This window comes from Zeus faber (genome assembly GCF_960531495.2).
Source record: "Zeus faber genome assembly, chromosome: 18".
NCBI classification, from domain to species: domain Eukaryota; kingdom Metazoa; phylum Chordata; class Actinopteri; order Zeiformes; family Zeidae; genus Zeus; species Zeus faber.
In genome coordinates, this window is record NC_137210.1 from 30,372,266 (window position 1) to 30,384,765 (window position 12,500).

The following is a 12,500-nucleotide window of genomic DNA, read 5'->3' on the forward strand; positions in this document are numbered from 1 at the left end:
GGGGCAGGAGACACAATCATGAATAAATAAACATCACGTCATGTTTCCTCTGCAGTTCCTCACCTGGCCAACAAGCGTCCTCAGTGGTCAGGTGTTTGTACTGATCACCTTCATCACTTTGTTCACTTACTAGTCTGTCTGTCTGTCTGTCTGTCTGTCTGTCTGTCTGTCTGTCTGTCTGTCTGTCTACCTCTGTCTCCATCTTGTTCGTTGGAAATGCGTCTCAGGTCCAAGTAGTGAGTTCCTATGGCAACATCACTCATACTACCTTCATCCCAGACCTAAGGAGAGAGAGACAGACAGACAGACAGACAGACAGACAGACAGACAGATAGACAGACAGACAGACAGATAGACAGACAGAGTACAGAGTGGTCATATTTACATATTTCATGTGAGTAAAATATCAAACATTGACATAGATCTGCTGCAGGTCATGACCTCATCATGACATCACACCATGACATCATCACAATGTTGTCATGACCTCATGGTGACCTCATGGTGCCTCGTGGTGCCTCATGGTGCCTCATGGTGCCTCATGGTGACCTCTAGTGCCTCAAGGTGACCTCATGGTGCCTCATGGTGCCTCACGGTGCCTCTTGGTGACCTCATGGTGCCTCATGGTGCCTCATGGTGCCTCAAGGTGACCTCATGGGGCCTCAAGCTGACATCATGGTGCCTCATGGTGACCTCATGGTGACCTCATGGTGCATCAAGGTGCCTCAAGGTGACCTCATGGTGCCTCATGGTGCCTCATGGTGCCTCATGGTGCCTCAAGGTGACCTCATGGGGCCTCAAGCTGACCTCATGGTGCCTCATGGTGACCTCATGGTGACCTCATGGTGCATCAAGGTGCCTCAAGGTGACCTCATGGTGACCTCATGGTGCCTCATGGTGACCTCATGGTGCCTCATGGTGACCTCATGGTGACCTCATGGTGCCTCATGGTGCCTCATGGTGACCTCATGGTGCCTCAAGGTGACCTCATGGTGCCTCATGGTGCCACACGGTGCCTCATGGTGACCTCATGGTGCCTCATGGTGCCTCAAGGTGACCTCATGGTGGCTCAAGCTGACCTCATGGTGACCTCATTGTGCCTCATGGTGACCTCATGGTGAGCTCATGGTGCCTCAAGGTGACCTCATGGTGCCTTCATGGTGCCTCATGGTGCCTCAAGGTGACCTCATGGTGCCTCAAGCTGACCTCATGGTGCCTCATGGTGACCTCATGGTGACCTCATGGTGCATCAAGGTGCCTCAAGGTGACCTCATGGTGACCTCATGGTGCCTCATGGTGACCTCATGGTGCCTCACGGTGACCTCATGGTGACCTCATGGTGCCTCATGGTGACCTCATGGTGCCTCATGGTGCCTCATGGTGACCTCATGGTGCCTCAAGGTGACCTCATGGTGCCTCATGGTGCCACACGGTGCCTCATGGTGACCTCATGGTGCCTCATGGTGCCTCATGGTGCCTCAAGGTGACCTCATGGTGCCTCAAGCTGACCTCATGGTGACCTCATGGTGCCTCATGGTGACCTCATGGTGCCTCAAGGTGACCTCATGGTGCCTTCATGGTGCCTCATGGTGACCTCATGGTGCCTCATGGTGCCTCATGGTGCCTTATGGTGCCTCATGGTGACCTCATGGTGCCTCATGGTGACCTCATGGTGCCTCATGGTGACCTCATGATGACCTCATGGTGACCTCATAGTGGTGACCTCATGGTGCCTCATGGTGACCTCAGGTGACCTCATTGTGACCCCTCACAGACCTGGATCTTCATCCTCTGGCAGAGCGGAGGGAACATCTCCCTGAAGACGATCTGCTCGTTCCACACCGGTTCTGAGGTCGACTTCTGAGTGGACGTGCGACCCTGAACATCCAACACAATGTAGTAGTACGTCAAAAATATATTTTATTAAATGATATAATAGGGAAGAGGAAGGAAGACCAAGACTCTTGGTGGTGGAATGAGGAAGTACAGGAGAGCATAGAGCAGAAGAGGTTGGCGAAGGAGAAATGGGAAAGTCAGAGATGAAGAAAATAGACAGCTGATGCAGCGCAAGGCGAAGAGAGAAGTGGCAAAGGAAAAGGAAAAGGCTTACGACGAGTTGTATGAGAGGTTGGACAGTAAGGAAGGAGAAAAGGACTTGTACCGATTGGCAAGACAGAAGGAACAAGCTGGGAAGGATGTACAGCAGGTTAGGGTCATGAAGGATAATGATGGGAATGTGCTGACTAGTGAGGAGGGTGTGTTGAGAAGGTGGAAGGAGTACTTTGAGGAGCTGATGAATGAAGAAAATGAGAGGGAGAGAAGAGTGGATGATGTGGGGATATTGGATCAAGAAGTGCAGCAAATGAGCAAGGATGAGGTGAGAACAGCATTAAAGAAGATGAAGAGTGGAAAGGCAGTTGGCCCAGATGACAAACCTGGGGAAGCATGGAAATGTTTAGGTGAGATGGCGGTGGCGTTCCTAATATGACTGTTTAACACCACCCTGGAAAGGGAGAGGATGCCAGAGGAGTAGAGAAGAAGTGTACTGGTACCATCTTCAAGAATAAGGGAGACGTACAGAGCTGTAGTAACTACAGGGGAATAAAGTTGATCAGCCACAGCATGAAGCTATGGGAAAGGCTAGTGGAGGCTTGGTTAAGAGGAGAGGTGGGGATCAACGAGCAGCAGTATGGTTTCATGACAGGAAAGGGTTAGGGTTAGGGTACTACTACTAGTACTACAGATGCAATGTTTGCTTTAAGAATGCTAATGGAAATGTACAGGGAAGGCCAGAGGGAGTTGCACTGCATCTTTGTGGATTTACAGAAAGCATATGATAGGGTGCCGAGAGAGGAAGTGTGGTACTGCATGAGGAAGTCGGGGGTGGCAGAGAAGTAGGTACAGGATATGTATGAGGGCAGTCAGACAGTAGTAAAGTGTGCAGTAGGCGTGACCAAAGCATTCAAAGTGGAGGTGGGACTGCATCAAGGATCAGCTCTGGGCCCTTTCTTGTTGCAGTGGTGATGGACAGGTTAACAGATGAGATCAGGCAGGAGTCTCCGTGGACTATGATGTTCACGGATGACATTGTGATCTGTATCTGTATATTATTATATACATAGTTATATATTATTATTATATACATAGTTATATATTATTATTATATACATTGTGTTATATATTATATATATAGTGTTATATATTATTATTATATACATAGTGTTATATATTATTATTATATACATAGTGTTATATAGTGTTATATATTATTATTATATACATAGTGTTGTATATTATTATTATATATATTGGTGTTATATATTGTTATTACATACATAGTGTTATATATTATTATTATATACATAGTGTTACATATTATTATATACATAGTGCTATATATTATTATTATATACATAGTGTTATATATTATTATTATATACATAGTGTTATATATGATATATATATGAGGCAGCAGGTGAAGAGTCAGTTGTTGAAGTATAAAAATGGGCGTGGTCAGGATCTGAGCCACTTTGACAAGGAGCACATTGTGATGCTGGACGACTGGGTCAGAGCATCTCCACAAGCACAGGTCTTGTGGCTGTTCCCGCTCTGCAGTGTTACTACCAAAAGTGTCCAAGGAAGGACGACCGCTGAACCGGCCACAGGGTCACGGGGCCCAAGGCTCATTGATGCACGTGGGGAGTGAAGTCTAGTCCGTCTGGTTCGATGCCACAGAAGAACTACTGCTCTGATAGAAAGGTGTAGAACACACAGTGCATGGCAGCTTGCTGCGTATGGGAGCTCACAGTGTCCATGCTGACCCCTGTCCACCCCTGAAAGCATCTACAATGGATAGGTAAGCGTCCCACTGGACCATGGAGCAATGAAAGAAGGTGGAGGTCCGATGAATCACCTTTTCTTCTACGTCATGTGGATGGGCAGGGTTAGAGTCCGATCCCATGGAGCATCTGGTGGATGTGCTGGAACAACAAGCCTGATCCATGGGGGCCCCACCTCCAACTTCTAGGGCTTAAAGGATCTGCTGCTAACATCTTGGTGCCAGATACCACAGCACACCTTCAGAGTCTGGTGGAGTCACTGCCTCCAAGGGTCACAGCTGTTTTCAGGGCAGGAGGGGGAGCTACACAATAATAGGCAGGTGGTTTTAATGTTGCTGATCGGTGTGAGAGTAATGTCTTTGTTGCGGTACCGTCTGCTTGAAGAAGCTGACCACCACGTAGGGGTCGATCAGCGCCGCGGTATCTCCGATGAAGGCTTTGGTGACGTTGGCCATGATGCTGGAGTTGTTCCTGGGGAGGCTCTCGGCACGGAACACCTTGACGTAGAAGCGAGCCCACGGCCGCTCGGAGGGGAAGCCCTCTGGCAGCAGCAGGTTCCTGGCAGAGAAGCATCATGGGAAATTACTCCAAACCAATACCAATAATACCGTATACAGTATACCGAAATATGATACGGTATCATATATCAATGTACTTTTCCACTTGCTCCTCGGCGTCGCTGGCCTTCGGTCCTGGCTGCATCACTTCTCCCTTCCCTGAAATGCTGAGGTCACACTTGATGTAACCTTTCACCCCTGTGCTGAGGTCACCAGGGTCAGTAAGCACAGCCCACTTATTGATGAATTGGTGACCTGAGAGGAGGAGGAGAGGAGGAGATTCTGATGCCTTTGACCCAGTAGAAGTGTGGTGGTACCAGGCACCACACAGTGTACGTACCTGGTTGTCTGTACACCGTTCCTACGTCCAACTTAAAGGAGCCCACACAGCAACTTCTCAGCCTCTTGGTATGCACCACCTGACAGACAGACAGGTAGACAGACAGACCGACAGGGAGACAGACAGACAGACAGACAGACAGAGAGGGAGACCGACAGAAAGTCAGGTAGATAAAAATGGCAGAAAAAGGAGGAGGACCACACATTCAAAGTATGAGAAAAATATTTTAAAAGATTGGCAGACAGACAGGCAGACAGACAGACCAAGAGACAAACAGACAGACAGACAGACAGACAGGCAGACATGCATGTAGACAGACCGACTCACCGACAACTTGATGACTTTGTCAAAGAAAACCTCCTGATGTGCGAAGAAGTCGAACACAAAATACTAAAGAAAGAACGGAGCAGAGTTGGTTTATATATGTATCATGTTATGTATTATTATATATTTATTATTATATATGTATCATTATATATGTTATTATGCATCTAGTATTATATATGTATCATATTTTGTATTATTATATATGTATTATATATATATATGTTATTATATATGTATTATTATACAGATGTTATATATATGTATTATTAGATATATGTTATTATATATGTATTATATATGTATTTTATTATATATGTATTACTAAATATATGTTATTATATATGTATTATTATACATATGTTATTATATATGTATTATTAGATATATGTTATTTTATATGTATTATATATATGTTATTATATATGTATTATTAGATATATGTTATTATATATGTATTATTAGATAAATATGTTATTATATATGTATTATTATATTTGTGTCATTATATATTTTATTATAAATATGTGATTATAAATGTATTATTATATATCTGTTATTATATATGTATTATATTGATATATGTTATTATATATGTATTATATATGTTATTATATATGTATGATTATATATATGTTATTATGTATGTATGATTATATATATGTTGTTATATATGTAATATATATGTTATTATATATGTATTATATATATGTTATTATATATGTATTATATATATGTTATTACATATTTTATTATATATGTATGATTCTATATATTATTATATATTTATTATTTTATATGTTATTATATATGTATTATATATATGTTATTAAATATGTATGATTATATCTGTTATTATATATGTTATTATATATGTATGATTATATATTTGTTATTATATATATGTTATTATATATGCATTATATATGTCATTATATATGTGTTATATATATATATATATATATGTTATTATATACAGTATGTATTATTATATAGGTCCTGCTGCACCTCGTTGTAGAAGGGCGCAGTGGTTCCCTCTTTCACTGACGTCTGCTTCTTCTCGTCCCCAATCTCCACCACCACGCCGGGGTCGATATTCTCCCCGACCAGATGCCGTGCCTCCGTTATGTTGACGGAGATCTGAGCCGCACAGCAGGACACGTGATCAGCGGTGCCACCACCCGCTGGGCTCCGGCTCAGAACCCACAACCACACAACTGGCCCTGACTCTCACCTGGAAGCTCTGTGCCTTACTCTCACTGTCCTGGATCTGAGGCCTCAGCTTGGACCTGAAGGAGTAACCACACCTTACTGTCAGAACAACCACAGAATCTAGAGCTCTACATACATCCCATAATACCTCCCAGTGGCTCCTTTCACACTGTCGTTCAGGAAAGCCGACATGAATAAACGTTTCCTGAGTCAGTGGAAGTGTTCGATCTCCCACTCGGCTCTGAAGCATCTCTTCTGAAGCGGTTCTGAGTTGCCATGGGAACGGAAAGAAGCTGCTGGAAAGAGAGAGCGTGGGCGGCTCAGATGCTGCGCCTCCAGCCACGCCCGGATCGGATGGACCAGCTTCCAACATGGACCCGAGAGCCCTTTACGAGGACATGGATCAGGACCCACGAGGCCGGGCCTCACCTCCTGGTCTTGGGGGTTTCTCTGCTTTGCTGCACAGCTGGAGGTCCAGGTTCATCCTGGGTCCTAAAGTCCTCCAACACAGCGGCTGAGCTGCCCTCCGCCTGGCTATCTACACACACACACACACACACACACTTCAACCACTGCACACACACAGCTGTGCACAGTCTCTGGTGTGTGTGTGTGTGTGTGTGTGCGTGCAGGTCTCACCATCAGCTCCTCTGTTTTCCAGAACAAGGTCTGTATTTGTTTTCTTCTTCTTCTTCACTTTCAGACCAAACATCCCCCTCGCCTTCCTGCTCACATACGGAGAAACATGTTAGTGCCTTGCTTCACAGGGAATCGAACCCCCAACCCTGCACGTTAGTGCCTTGCTTCACAGGGAATCCAACCCCCAACCCTGCACGTTAGTGCCTTGCTTCACAGGGAATCCAACCCCCACCCTGCAGCCTTACTGCTTTGCTTCACAGCGAATAGAACCCAAAGCTTCACTTGAAAAAGACTTCCTGCCGAGCGTGGATCAGGAGGAGTCGCCTTCCTGAAGGAAGAGCAATAGTGTGCTGCAGAGGGGTATCCCACATGGCCACATGATGTCATGGGTTCCAATCCCACAAGTCTGCATTGATTCTACTAGAGTCAGTACTAATAGAGTTAGTACTAGTAGAGTCAGTACTAATAGAGTTAGTACTAGTAGAGTGCGAGTAGAGTCAGTACTAGTAGAGCAGTACAAGTGGAGTTTGTTCTAGTAGAGTACTAGTAGAGTAAGTACTAGTAGAGTCAGTACTAGTAGAGTTAGTTCTGGTAGCGTACTAGCAGAGTCAGTACTCGGAGAGTCAGTACTAGTAGAGTTAGTACTAGTAGAGTCATTACTCGTAGAGTCAGTACTAATAGAGTTCGTACTCGTAGAATCAGTACTAGTAGAGTGCGAGTAGCGTCAGTACTAGTAGAGCAGTACTAGTGGAGTTTGTTCTAGTAGAGTACTAGTAGAGTAAGTACTAGTAGAGTCAGTACTAGTACACTTGGTTCTGGTAGCGTACTAGCAGAGTCAGTACTCGTAGAGTCAGTACTAGTAGAGTTAGTACTAGTAGAGTCATTACTCGTAGAGTCATTACTAGTAGAGTCAGTACTAATAGAGTTTGTACTAGTAGAATCAGTACTAGTAGAGTCCGTACTAGTAGAGTCAGTACTAGTAGAGTTCGTATGAGTAAAGTCAGTACTAGTAGAGTCAGTACTAGTAGAGTTAGTACAAGTAGAGTCAATACTTATAGAGTCAGTACTAGTAGAGTTAGTACTAGTAGAATCAGTAGTAGTAGAGTTAGTACTAGTAGAGTTAGTTCTAGTAGAGTACTAGTAGAGTCAGTACTCGTAGAGTCAGTACTAGTAGAGTCAGTACTCATAGAGTCAGTACTAGTAGAGTCAGCACTAGTAGAGTTAGTACTAGTAGAATCAGTACTAGAAGAGTTAGTACTAGTAGAGTTAGTTCTAGTAGAGTACTAGTAGAGTCAGTACTCGTAGAGTTAGTACTAGTAGAGTCAGTTCTAGAAGAGTAAGTACTAGAAGAGTCAGTACTAGAAGAGTTAGTTCTAGTAGAGTACTAGTAGAGTCAGTACTCGTAGAGTTAGTACTAGTAGAGTCAGTTCTAGAAGAGTAAGTACTAGAAGAGTCAGTACTAGAAGAGTAAGTACTAGCAGATAGCAGCAGCAGAAGAACCCGCGTCTTTCATTCTCATTTATTCATAGTGATTGAGCTCAGGTCTCCGGTCCCGACCGTCAGGGTTCTGGATCAGACCCGTTCGGTCAAAGGGAACTAAATCGATCAAGCTAACAGAAATAACCACCTTAGACTGGATTGGTTTCAGAGGAATTATTCAAGAGAGTTTCTGTTTCTCACCGGCGCTGAGTGGCAGGACTTTCTGCTGGATCCATTCTGCTGCGGAACCAACCAAGAACCACCAGAACCTTCCGTCTCCAAAAAAGCGGAACTAGAGCCCGAGACTGGACTCAAAGCTCAGACCTCACACCTTCTACTGTCCTCAGATCAGCCCAGAAGATCCACACCTGACGGAGCACAGTGTCCGCTACACCTCCCTTACTTCTCAATCTGCTCTGACCCCTCATCTGACAGCCCTCCACCTGCTCCTCCACCCCCGTTCCTCCCTCTTGGCAGAGAACTGCTCCATCTTTCCTGGTAGTTCCTGTTAAGGCGCCAGCAGTTTGCTCAGCTGTGTCAGCTTGTGGTTTGGGTAAAACGGACCCCGCCCTTCTGGTTCCGGCAAGAGCATAAACGGTCAGACGATGTAGACCTGGCCCGGTTGGGTCGAAGTCCACATGAGGAGAAAGGAGCTTTACCTGCTTTTTAGGTCCATTCCTTGAGTGTCAGCCACGTCTGATCTGGAGCCACAAAGAATGAACCTCCAGAAGCAGCTGAGCCATGTTTGTTCACAGCCATAAAGCTGCAGCAGCTTCTCTGACCGGAAGAAGATCCTCACTACTAAGATGTTATGCAATGACATTATACAGCACTCATACATACACCATGTATAAAGTACTACCAGTAGTATCAAAGGAAATAGTACTCATATAAAAAGTAATACAAAATATAATAATACAAATAAATAATAAAAATAGGAATTTTTACTTCCACCTTCGCCGTCAGACCTTCTTTGTTTTATTGTGCGACTGTTTATTTAATGCACGGCTACAACCTTCGGTCAACATGGACGCCTCTCCATCTACCACACACCACAGACAGATAGACAGACAAACAGGCCGTCAGGCAGACAGGTGATGTGTGCTGACAGGATCATGTGAACAGGATGTGCAGTCTTGGAAGAATGAATGTACACACCTCTGGTAAACAGACCAAACCGTGATGCAACACAAAGGTTCTGAACCTTCTCCACGTCAGGAGCCTCAGTTTGATCAATTTGATCAGATTCAGCCTCTGGATCCAATGTGATCAATAACTTTATCGTCAGATGCAGTCCCCAGAGCCCATGTTGAGCACCGGTCCAGCCAGACTAATGATGCATGATTTGATATGATGAGTGGTTTCTTATATGAACTAAATATAATGTGTGTTTTAATGTTGTGTCTCTGTTTTCAGAGAATAAAAGGAAAAGATTCACATTTTTGTATACCGTGTTTTCATGTCTCCACTTTATAACCTGCTGTAAATAAAGTTATTAATATATGTATTAAAACCAGCTAGACCATACAAAACTCGGCTCCAGGTTGTGGGATCAGGCCTTCATCTGGAACGAGGTAAGATGAGGACTCAGACACAGCAAGATGGACGCTGCCGGGTCCTTCCTGCTTTGTCTGGTGGAGGTTTCTGGATTAAGGGGTTTGTCCAACATGAGGGAAAGAGCCTACACTGAGCCTCCTGCTTCTGTCTGGGGTGGTCCAGTCTAAAGTGGTCAATTCTAAGGTGGTCCGGTCTGAGGTGGTCCAGTCTAAGTTGGTCCAGTCCAAGGTGGTCCAGTCTATGTGGTCTGGTCTAAGATGGTCCATTCTAAGGTGGTCCACTCTAAGGTGGTCCAGTGCAAGGTGCTCCAGTCAAAAGGTGGTCCAGTCTTAAGTGGTCCAGTCGGAGGTGGTCCAGTCGGAGGTGGTCCAGTCTAAGGTGGTCCACTCTAAGGTGGTCCAGTCCAAGGTGCTCGAGTCAAAGGTGGTCCAGTCTTAAGCGGTCCAGTCGGAGGTGGTCCAGTCTGAGGTGGTCCAGTCTAAGGTGGTCTGGTCTAAGATGGTCCATTCTAAGGTGGTCCACTCTAAGGTGGTCCAGTCCAAGGTGCTCCAGTCAAGGGTGGTCCAGTCAAAGGTGGTCCAGTCTTAGGTGGTCCAGTCTGAGGTGGTCCAGCCCAAGGTGGTCCAGTCAAAGGTGGGCCAGTCTTAAGCAGTCCAGTCTGAGGTGGTCCAGTCTAAGGTGGTCCAGTCTAATGTGTGCCAGCCTGAGGTTACTCCTGACCCAAAACACCACAAAAAACATTCAGATATTCACATCCTGCCAAAGAACTTCTTTATTTCTCTGAATAAGTCATTAGACGTTCGATTCATCCTCCATCCAGGATCTAGGTTCAGGCTCTTCATCACCTCGGCAACTACTGTCCTGCTCAGCGGCACATCAACAGCAGCTGTTTTGTAGAAGTGTTTATTTCAACACACCGTGTGGGCTTTGACCTGACAACCTTCCAGTGACCTTCCAGTCTTTTTTGTGCAACGTTGAAACAGCTCTCTCAGCGTTGTGGCGTGAGGCTGGATGCTTCAGGCTTTACGCTCAAAATATCTGGAGAATATTGCAGTGAAAAATAAAAATATCAGATGTTTCAAACTAAGACCACAAGAGGGAGACAAATTTCAGCAGTGCAGGCACACAACTTGTTATGCAAACATACTTTATCAGTAGAAGCATCGTTTTAAATAAGTTCACTTTTATCTTTCACACAATGCAATAAAGAAAATGAAACGGACACATTTTCAAACCATCATCCATTCAATCACAAGACAAGAAAGAAAGTATGCACAGAGCAGAATGAACAGGCAGTAGAGCTACAGGTGTAGCACCTGGACACCTGGAATGCTGCAGGTGTAGCACCTGGACACCTGGAATGCTGCAGGTGTAGAACTTGGAACGATACAGGTGCAGAACCTGGAATGCTGCAGGTGTCACACTTGGAATGCTGCAGGTGTAGCACCTGGAATACTGCAGGTGTAGCACCTGGAATGCTGCAGGTGTAGCATGTAGAATGCTGCAGGTGTAGCACATGGAATGCTGCAGGTGTAGCACGTAGAATACTAAAAGTGTAGCACATAGAATGCTGCAGGTGTTGCACATGGAATGCCCCAGGTGTAGCACATGGGATGCTGCAGGTGTAGCACATGGGATGCTGCAGGTGTAGCACATGGGATGCTGCAGGTGTAGCACATGGAATGCTGCAGGTGTAGCACATGGAATGCTGCAGGTGTAGCACGTAGAATACTAAAAGTGTAGCACATAGAATGCTGCAGGTGTTGCACATGGAATGCCACAGGTGTAGCACATGGGATGCTGCAGGTGTAGCACATGGGATGCTGCAGGTGTAGCACATGGAATGCTGCAGGTGTAGCACATGGGATGCTGCAGGTGTTCTATAACTACACAGCTCCACTAACATTCCGGGACCATGACTTCTACAGCAGAAGAAAACCAGTATGAAGGACAGGGAAGTCCCTCCTGGAAGCTTTCCTTCCAAACCCAGGGATTTCAAGGCTGCAGCACATGGTGACCTGGCTGCCATCTTGGAGACACAATCCCAAGTCTCAATGTGAGATTGACTGGCCAGCAGAGCTAGTGCTTCAGAAGACTCAGGGAGCAGATCAAACCAAGGCTGCATCCACTGGCCATGTTCTTGTGAAGTTCATTTGGTGACAATTTAAATACATTTTCAGCAGTTACAGGAGCTTTCCTCACAAGAACACCAGTGAATTATTCTTCTTCCTGGGTTTGAGAGGAGAGGCACCAGGAAGCTGACCGAGCTGATATCATGTAACTGCAGAGCCACAGTGCCAGCTTGTAGAAAAAGGCACTTCTCGATGCACTCTCCCAATAAACTGATTAATGAAGTGTTATCTTCTCTTAGATGGGCAGATTCAGTGATGCTTGTGCAAAACATAGTTCTTACTCAATGAATAATGAAGGTATGTAGGTAAGAAGGTGAGATTGGTTTAGGTCGGGGAGGGGCCTGGGTCAAGGTAAGGAAAAGGGGTCTGGGATAAGGTAAAGACGAGGGGTCTGTTTTAAGATCAGGTAGAGGGGTCTGGG

The 12,500-nt window shown here is 45.2% G+C and overlaps 2 protein-coding genes across 2 annotated transcripts in view; both read right to left on the reverse strand.

Annotated features, from left to right (window-relative positions):
• The window catches only part of fer1l6 (fer-1 like family member 6), a gene marked incomplete at its 5' end in the record, with an annotated part of 40,189 nt that extends 31,563 nt beyond the window's left edge, over positions 1-8,626 (reverse strand). The window contains 11 exons of the mRNA XM_080018986.1: positions 191-281; positions 1,777-1,878; positions 4,211-4,397; positions 4,495-4,651; positions 4,737-4,815; positions 5,064-5,126; positions 6,069-6,200; positions 6,295-6,349; positions 6,702-6,810; positions 6,912-6,997; positions 8,592-8,626. Of these exons, the coding sequence (XP_079875112.1) occupies positions 191-281; positions 1,777-1,878; positions 4,211-4,397; positions 4,495-4,651; positions 4,737-4,815; positions 5,064-5,126; positions 6,069-6,200; positions 6,295-6,349; positions 6,702-6,810; positions 6,912-6,997; positions 8,592-8,626 (1,096 nt within the window). The remainder of the gene's footprint in view (positions 1-190; positions 282-1,776; positions 1,879-4,210; positions 4,398-4,494; positions 4,652-4,736; positions 4,816-5,063; positions 5,127-6,068; positions 6,201-6,294; positions 6,350-6,701; positions 6,811-6,911; positions 6,998-8,591) is intronic.
• Positions 8,627-10,708: 2,082 nt separating this feature from the next.
• prkag3b (protein kinase, AMP-activated, gamma 3b non-catalytic subunit) overlaps positions 10,709-12,500 on the reverse strand; it is a 16,233-nt gene continuing 14,441 nt past the window's right edge. Inside the window, exon 13 of the mRNA XM_080019696.1 lies at positions 10,709-10,985. Within this exon, the coding sequence (XP_079875822.1) occupies positions 10,936-10,985 (50 nt within the window). The 3' untranslated portion in view covers positions 10,709-10,935. The remainder of the gene's footprint in view (positions 10,986-12,500) is intronic.